The 9,044-nt window shown below is 33.9% G+C and overlaps 3 protein-coding genes and 1 pseudogene across 3 annotated transcripts in view; 1 reads left to right on the top strand and 3 right to left on the bottom strand.

The window, feature by feature from the left end:
* On the bottom strand, positions 154 to 7,283 carry LOC110265213 (annotated as a pseudogene).
* On the bottom strand, positions 3,229 to 6,377 carry LOC110265621. Its single transcript, XM_021108686.1, has 5 exons — positions 6,077 to 6,377; positions 5,866 to 5,985; positions 4,736 to 4,801; positions 3,911 to 4,003; positions 3,229 to 3,547 (listed from the first exon to the last, which is right to left on the bottom strand). Exons 1-5 carry the CDS (start codon positions 6,360 to 6,362, stop codon positions 3,504 to 3,506), a joined length of 609 nt encoding a protein of 202 aa, XP_020964345.1. The 5' UTR covers positions 6,363 to 6,377; the 3' UTR covers positions 3,229 to 3,503.
* LOC107614508 (WAT1-related protein At1g44800-like) lies at positions 4,808 to 5,859 on the bottom strand. The gene is made up of 3 exons (XM_016316699.2): positions 5,680 to 5,859; positions 5,432 to 5,583; positions 4,808 to 5,329 (listed from the first exon to the last, which is right to left on the bottom strand). The coding sequence occupies exons 1-3, from the start codon at positions 5,731 to 5,733 to the stop codon at positions 5,137 to 5,139; spliced, it is 399 nt and encodes a 132-aa protein (XP_016172185.1). The 5' UTR covers positions 5,734 to 5,859; the 3' UTR covers positions 4,808 to 5,136.
* Positions 7,738 to 9,044, top strand: part of LOC107610396 (probable fatty acyl-CoA reductase 4) — a 4,383-nt gene continuing 3,076 nt past the window's right edge. The window contains exons 1-3 of the mRNA XM_021108081.1: positions 7,738 to 7,891; positions 7,967 to 8,070; positions 8,258 to 8,460. Of these exons, the coding sequence (XP_020963740.1) occupies positions 7,804 to 7,891; positions 7,967 to 8,070; positions 8,258 to 8,460 (395 nt within the window). The 5' untranslated portion in view covers positions 7,738 to 7,803. The remainder of the gene's footprint in view (positions 7,892 to 7,966; positions 8,071 to 8,257; positions 8,461 to 9,044) is intronic.

The following is a 9,044-nucleotide window of genomic DNA, read 5'->3' as shown; positions in this document are numbered from 1 at the left end:
TTATTATTAGTTATTTTAGTTTTTTGTTTTCTTTTGTTATCATTCAAACAAAAAAAAGTACATAAGAAAAATTAGTAATCCGTTTTCTGTAAGCTTTATTTTATAACACGAAAAAAAAAATCAATTGCTTTACAAAATTATTACTATAACAACAATAATAAAGTCTTGTCCCAATAGATATGATTGGCTATATGAATCAAACGATGTCATTGAGCTCTATCATCTATTATGTCTATAGAGAGACTGTTTACATGTAGATTTCGTTTGACCACCTCAAGAATGGTCTTTCTAAATTTTTCTCTGTCTTTCATCCCTTATCCATCTTCCATCTCATCCACCCTTTTGACTGGGTATTCTGTCAATATTCTTTTCATATGTCCAAACTACCAGAGACGCAATTCTACCATCTTTTCCATAATAGGTGCTACTCCAACTCTCTCTCTTATATCTTCATTCCTTATTTTATTCAATTGCGTGCGTATGACCACTCATCCATCTCAACATCTTCATCTCTGTCACACTTAACTTATGTTCGTGTTCTCCTTTAACTACCTAACACTCTATATCATAAAGCATAGCCAGTCTGATAGCAGTGCGATAGAATTTACCTTTAAGTTTTAAAGGCACTTTTTTGTCACATATAAAATCAGACGCACTCCGCCATTTTGACTAACCTGCTTGGATCCTATGATTTACATCCTATTCAATCTCTCTATTATCTTGTATGATGCACCTAAGATACTTAAAATTTTTAACTTTTCGTAGGATATTTTTTCCAATTTTTACCTCTATATTAGGGTTTTCATTTCGACAGCCGAACTTACATTCCATATATTCCGTCTTGCTACGGCTTATGTGCAAATCATACACTTTTAGAACTTCTCTCCACAAATCCAACTTCTTATTTAGGTCTTTTCTTGACTCTCCTATAAGGACGATATCATTAGCAAAAAGCATGCACCATAGTACAGGTTCTTGGATATGCTCTGTGAGTACTTTCCAGATCAATGTGAAAATGTATGGACTTAAAGATGATCTCTGTTGTAATCCTATACCAATAGAAAATTTATTTGTCACACCACCTTGAGTCTTCATTCTTCACACTAGTTGTAGCCCAATTATATATGTCTTTAATTGCACGAATATATGTAATCCTTACTCTCTTCCTTTCTAAAACCTTCCATAAGACCTCCCTTGGCACCCTATCGTACGTTTTTTTCAAATCAATAAACACCATATGTAGATCACTTTTATTACTATACGATACCTCTCCATCATCCTTCTTAATAGGTATATCGCTTTAGTGGTGGATCTGCCTAGCATAAAATTAAATTGGTTCTATATTACTTGTGTCTCTTATCTCAGCCTCCGTTCTATCACCCTTTCCCATAATTTCATGGTATAACTCATGAGCATGATCGATCCCTCTATAGTTTTTGCAATTTTGTATATCCCCTTTATTCTTATAGATAGGTATCAAAGTGTTCTTGCTTCACTTATTTGACATCTTCTTTGACCTTAAAATCTCATTAAAAAGCTTGGTTAACTAACTGATACCTTTCTCTCCAAGACTCTTCCAAACTTCAATTGGAATATTATTGGGTCCTACTCCCCTACCATTTTTCATCCGTTTTAGAGCCTCTTTTACCTCGAAATTTCAAATCCTTCGATAGTAGTCGAGTTTTGATCTTTTTTCCTCATGCATAACCGACCAAGACTCGAAAGAGTCTTCTGTCTTTTATTAAATAACTCTTAGAAGTAGCTCTTTCACCTTTTATTAATCTTCTCCTCTTGAGTCAAAATCTCTCCGTCTTTATCCTTTATGCACTTAACCTGATCCAAGTCTCTTATTCTTCTTTCACGGCTCTTTGTGATTCTATATATACATTTTTCTCCTTCCTTCATGCATAAAGACTGGTAAAGACCCTCATATACTCTTGTTCTTACTTCACGTACAGTCACTTTTGTATCTTTCTTAGCCACCTTATATTTTTCTCAATTATCTGCATTGTGGCACAAAGACCACTCCTTAAAGCACTTCCTTTTTACCTTTATCTTTTCTTGTATACTTGCATTCCACCACCAAGACTCCCTGTCTCTTGGTCCTATCCCTCTAGATTCACCAAAATTTTCTTTTGCTATTCTTCTAATAACTTCTACCGTTTCCCTCTACATCTCCTCTGCACTTCCATCCCCATCCCACTTTGCCTTTTCTCCTACTCGTCTTAGGAAGCTTCTTTGTTCTTCACCTTTCATCCGCCACCACCTCCACTACAAAAAAAAAGGGTTAAAATGGCGGTTTTTTAAGGTAATTACGGCGGTTACAACCGCCATTATTGCCGAAAATGGCGCCTCCAAGAAACGCCGGAATTCTGGGCGCCATTCTGGTTATTACGGCGGTTTTCTGAAAACCGCCGTAATAACCAGTGGATAATACGGCGGTTTTTTGGCGGTTAAAATGGCGGTTTGTAACCGCCGTTTTTACCTGGGTTTAATGGCATCCTCCTCGTTTAAAATGGCATTTATAACCGCCGTTTTTACCCAGGTTTAATGGCATCCTCCTCGTTTAAAATGGCGGTTTGTAACCGCCGTTTTTACCTGCATTTAATGGCATTCTTTTCGTTTAAAATGACATTTCTAAACGCCGTTTTTACCATGGTTTAATGGCATTCTTTTCGTTTAAAATGGCATTTTTTAACTGCCGTTTTTACTATGGTTTAATGGCTAGTATCTGATCACCATAATTGCTTACCTTGGCCCTGTGTTAAACAGAAACATCTGTGAATGCCAACTCAGTTAACCAATACATTTGATTAATTCGTAGAATGAACTTACTTGCTCATGCCATTGAGTTCAAGGAGTTCTTCCTTTGTTCTTAGTACTTTCTTGCTCATCAGCTGCAACAGAGAATTACTATATATATAACAGAAACAGCAGCTCATCAGATGCTTAGCATTCAAAGACAAAATTTCAATTGAATTAAACTATTCATAATCCATTACTGCACAAGATTAAATGAGCTCTATACAGAGAAGGCTCAAAGTATCATGACGGTGTTTCTTGACCTGATTTTAACATTAAAAGTACATAACTAGAGGAAATATTTAATGACTAAATAGGGCAAGAAAATATTTGTAACAGTGAAGAGAGGAGACATAAAACATGGCCATTGCTAGCACAACAAAAGCACAACAAAATTAAGAGATAAGTATGCTCCATAACAAAAAGAACAGTCAAGCATATAAGAAAGGCATTTACTGCACCACACAAACCGGATAGTAAATAAAATAAAGCAATATGTTGCAATTTCCAACAGACAATTATATTTACAAAACAAGGAATGCGATTACTGGAGTACAAAACATTTTCCCTAATGCTTAATCACACCAAAAATGTTGCATATAAGGTAAGGCATCCATGAATAAGTATGGAATGAAGATAAGGAGAAATAGTGTCTTTACATGGTACCTAACTGAGCTACATTAGCATGCTGCTTTACTAATTTACAAAAGGCATCTATACTCAAAATCAAGGACGCTTCCTTTTCCTGCAAGCAAATGACAATGCATAAGCACCTAATAATTTACCATAATGAACAATTCAAGGTCAACTATGAATGAGACCACCAGAAACCTAAGCAATAAAGAGAAAGAACCTTCTCAAAGTAGTATATAATTACAAAAAGACTATATAGATCCAAAAAAGCATTCACATATATACTCAATCATCATCTATAAAATACAATAGCAACATCATAAAAGATCAATGAAAATTAAAATACACAAAAGAACCAGCATTCTTTGTTTCTTCCTACTAGAGCATGAAAATTTAAACTAAAAAGTCCTTATAAGATTTAAACTAAAAATTTAAACTAAAAAGTCCTTATAAGATTGGATGAAACAGATTATACCTGGAGGAGCATATCCAATAGTTCCCTTTAACACAGTTGTGCTAGATTGATTATGAGGATCACCATTAGTCATTGAGAGAAGCCTTGCTAGTTCTTTTGAAAAACAGAATAAATGAAAAAACAGAATAAATATTATTAAATTACTAAATTAAAATAATTGAATTAATGACTTAAAATGTTAACAAAAAATAATAAATTCTACTAGTTCTTTAATTTTTTCTTATAAGCTAATTAATCTATAATGTGAACGTGGTTATCTGGCTAGCATTATAGTGATCTATATATGCTTGGCGGCAAAGTAGTGTACGTAGCATATAATTATAATTTGGTCAATTACTAACAGCTATATCACTAGCTATGTTCATATAAAAACTTGTTCAAATTTCCATTAATTAAGCTAAGCATTATACAGTAATAACTAATAACATGTGAATGAAATAGTAGGTGCATTCGGACCAAGGAAAAAGCTCATGATGCTTATTGCTTAGCTTCTAAATCGTTTAACAACTCAATAGACTAGTAATTCCGTGTTGAATTTGTACTCGAATATATATATGTAAAGGATATATAACTCAGAATTTCTGATAATACAAGAAAAATATGCTACAAAATGACAGAGTTTGCTTTGACTAAATATGCTGTCATCTGGCACCAGAAAAACTATAAATTCCATAAAAAGCTAAAAGAAATGTGCACAGTTAAGAGTTGACTTGACTAAGAGTTAGAGAAATCCTTTCTTAAAGCATGAATTTTAACAGAGCTAAGAAAGCGCATATGAAAGGATCAATTAAGAAAGAAGATAAAGAAGAGTCGAGAGAAGAGTACCTGGGTGGAGCCATGGAAATTGAGAAGCTGGTTTCTGCTTTCTTGAGAAACTAAAATTAAGAGTACCTGCGTTTGTGAAGCAGTTGAAGATAGAAGCCAGAAGAAGAAAACACACAAAACCCAAAAATATCATAAAGAATGAAATTAATTTCATATATAGTTTATGAAAACACACAGAACCCAAAGATAGATACTATAGTCACTTCAGAATATGATAAATATACATCCTTGTATTTCAGAGTAACTACTAACTATACAAAATTCAATTTAATATATTATAGGAAAATCGGAACTGAAAGATCATTTAAGTAAAAATGGATGCCAAAAGTTCATATTTAAGTGAGGAAAAGCTATGCCAACACCATCATCTAGTTAACTTGCAACAGCACACTCTTAACTCCTTACATCACCAACCAAGCACCTAACAAATTAACATCAATGTTTTCAAAAATGTTTGATCCTGATTTTATGCTATCCCTTATTGGCAATTCTTGGCCCTCAACTTTCACTACTTCTGTATTATTCACATTGTCTTTGCTTTTTTCCCATACCACAGTGTATAGCCCACAAACAATTACAATAGCTCCAATTACGTTGTAAATTAACAAGTTAGTATATTTATTAACTGACTAGTGTCTCAGCAAGAACTAAACATAATTAATGATACCCTATTATAGACTTTCATATGGAACTGACCTTCCAAGATGAATTTGCTCAGCCAAGACAATGGTACCCAATACAGCAGTGATAATCATAATTAGAGGAATGAAAGAAGTCACAAAAACTGGTCCACGTTCCCTGGTCACAACTCCTTGTACATAATATGCGATTCCAAAACACACCACTCCCTGGTTGAAGAGCATTAAATTATTTATAAATTAAATCGCCATACTAATAATAATAATTAAATTAAACCAAGATAATAAGTCTAATATATTACTCACAGAATAAACACAAGCAAGAAGCCTTGAGTCCCATCCAATGGACCAAACACTCATATCACGCTCGAATATATATAAAGGTTGCAATATAAAGGGGTTTAGGGCTAACTGTAACCACTTTAATTAATTCCTAACAGCCGACTGAGTCAGTTATAGAGTTGCAAGGGAAAAAAAGAGAAGGAAATTTACCCAGAGAATAAAACAATGGCTCAAAATTCAACACTACAGCAAAGATCGTGAACATGCAGCAGAAAACGTTAGAAATTTCTCGTGCATTATTGCCGCATCCAACAGCCAAGGCCAAACAATCTGAAAAAGAATTAAGTATTTAATGAAATTTCAACCTCAAGTGCTTAATTATTGAACAAATTAATCCCTAATTTAAAAACCTAATACATGCAATGGAGGAGGTGGAGGCGATGGCAATGCTGTGGGAGGAGAGGATCTGCGTAGCAGCGGCGAGAAGGAGCAGTTGACGGTGACATCGAGATCGGCAGCGTGAAGGAGCAGTTGGCTGTGGTGTTCTGAGATCTGAGGAAGCGGCGGTGGAGGTCGAAAGTAGCGGTAGCTAGCGGAGGACGAGACGAGCGAGGGAGATCAGAGAACGAGCCTTCATCAATCGTGTATCGTGCATCAGAGAGCGGTAGTAAGTGAAGAAGGGGATGGTAAGTTTTGATTTTATACATTTGTGATAACGGCGGTTCAAAACCGCCCTAATCATCAGAACCGCCACAAAATACAAAATCAATTATGGCAGCAACAAAAAATGCCATAATATCCGGACATTACGGCGGTTCTTTAAAACCGCCGTAATATCAATGCCATTTTAAACTCTTTTTTTTGTAGTGCTCGTCCCTGGGTTCTTCGTATGATGTCTTTTCCTCAACTTTTACTCAATGCAAAAATTCATGACGAGTATCTTATGTTGTGTTGTTAAATTCTCTCCATAAATAATTTTATAATTAATGCAAAATTTTTGATCAACTCTCCTCAACAAAAAAAATCGATTTAAGAGCTTGTCATCCACTCCTATAGGTTATAAGATGTTTGTCTCTCCTTTTAAAACATGTATTTGCGACGAGAAGGTCAAATGTTGAGAAAAAGTCCAAAATAGTTTTATCCTCGATATTGACCACCCCAAAATCATGGCCTCCATGAATACTTCCACATCCAGTCATTTCTCTTCTAACATGGCCAATTAAATATCCTCCTAAGAAAATCTTATCTCTCGAAAGTGTGTCTTGGACCAAACTCTCTAAATTCTCCCAAAACCTTATCTTGTATTGCTCGTCCAAACCCACTTGCGGTGCATAGGCGCTAATCACATGAAAAGTACCTCCTACCACTATAAATTTGATAGAGATGATTCGATCTCCTACTCTCTTGACATCCACTACGTCCTTCTTCCACTGCTTATCCACGATAATACCTATCTCATTCCTATTCTTCACCTTTTTTGTATACCCAAGTTTAAACCCGAAAGTATCCAACTCCCTAACTTTCGCATCAACCCATTTTGTTTCTTGTAGGCACATGATGTTAATTTCCTCCTTGTCATGGTATCCACCATCTCCATGGATTTTCCTATTAAAGTGCTTATGTTCCATGTCCCAAATCTCAACCTTATATTGCTCCGATCTTTACCTTTATATTTTTCTTTGTAAATTAGTTTATTTACCCTCGTTCGTTCACGAAACTGCAGGAATCCTTACTCATTTAATACTATATCCGGGTACCAATGCAATAGCTCTAACTCATTTGACACTGTACGCGAACCATACTAATTATTATAATTTTATTCAAATGTTCTCGTGTAATAAAACAATCAGTTTGCATATATATAAAATTGTTAATGAATCCTGTTTAATTAAAAGATGCTGTATTTATTGCGTGCAACAATAAGATGCTGCCCAAAATTAATAACTGTAATTAAAATCAACATTAATTAGTCTTGACTCTTAATCCGATAAATTACGGTTGATATCACATATCAGTTTTTTCTCGCTATATATATATAGGAGCATTCCGTGGCAGTTATTGACAGAGCCAAACTACATAAAATTTAGTAAGCGTTTTCATATACGGTTAGTTACTAGTTACTACAGCTATTTATTATTTCAATTAGCTATGGCAGAGTTCACAAGTAATAGTGTTGAGGAGTATTTCAAGGGAAAGACCATTTTAGTCACTGGTGCAACTGGATTCTTAACCAAAGGTTATTACCGCTGCATCTATATCCATTCATTAACGTTTTCATGGCGGTTTTTTAAACTTGTAATTTTGTTTACAGTCTTTGTGGAGAAGATTCTGAGGGTTCAACCCAACATAAAAAGGTTATACCTTCTTGTCAGAGCATCAAATCCAGATGTAGCTCTCCAACGCTTGCACACTGAGGTTGCCATTTTCTGTTAAATTTAGTTGTTTCATGATCAATTGCACACTGAGTTTGCACACACACACACACACCGACTCCTTAACCTTTTCAATATATATTCTAACTTATTTTATATTAGATATATCTTTAACTATATGGATCTATTATAGGAATAAAATTAGACAAAATTTATATTGATATATATAGGTTTTTGGGAAGGAATTGTTCAAAATACAAAGAGAAAAGTGGGGTGAAAAATTCAGCTCCTTTTTGTCCGAGAAAGTGGTGGCAGTTGCAGGTGATGTTTCTCTTCACAATTTCGGAATCAAAGATCAAATCCTCGTTAAAGAGATGTTGGAGGAGATTGAAATCATAGTGCACTCTGCCGCAACGGTCACATTTGATGAAAGGTAGGTAGTAAGCTATGCAATAATAATTAACTAGATTTACAATCGTGTAAGGCTCAAAAAACTAATATTTATAAACTTTTTTACATCATCGTAAGAGATAATTAAAATAATAGATAAATTTTTATTTCATAATTAGTTATAAAATAATTTATATCATTCTTGAACTAAAGAATTATATCAAAATAAATTCTATGATAATTAGTATAGTTATATTTGACTATTTATAATTAAAAGTTTGTTATTATTATTATTACAATTTTAATATAGAGAGATGTTAATTACATTAGCCATTGCATTATTGTAATTAAAATACACAACGATATGTAGTAAATATAATTAATTAAGAGTATTGATTAAAGGAATATATTTTTTCATTTTAAAAAAAACATAAGGGATAAGTATTGTTTTGGTCCCTCATGTTGAGGGTTGGAATCGAATCCGTCCTGGTGTATATTTTGATTTAAAATCATCCTTAAAGTCGTATTTGAATTTAAAATCGTCCTTTTTAATAAATTTTTTTAATTTATTCCTAAACTACCCCTATAATAAAAAAAATTATAAAATAAAAAAAAACGCGTTGGTTG

This window comes from Arachis ipaensis, chromosome B08 (genome assembly GCF_000816755.2).
Source record: "Arachis ipaensis cultivar K30076 chromosome B08, Araip1.1, whole genome shotgun sequence".
Taxonomy (NCBI): domain Eukaryota; kingdom Viridiplantae; phylum Streptophyta; class Magnoliopsida; order Fabales; family Fabaceae; genus Arachis; species Arachis ipaensis.
The sequence above is the reverse complement of the archived record's forward strand: the minus strand, read 5'-3'. Positions and strand labels throughout refer to the sequence as shown.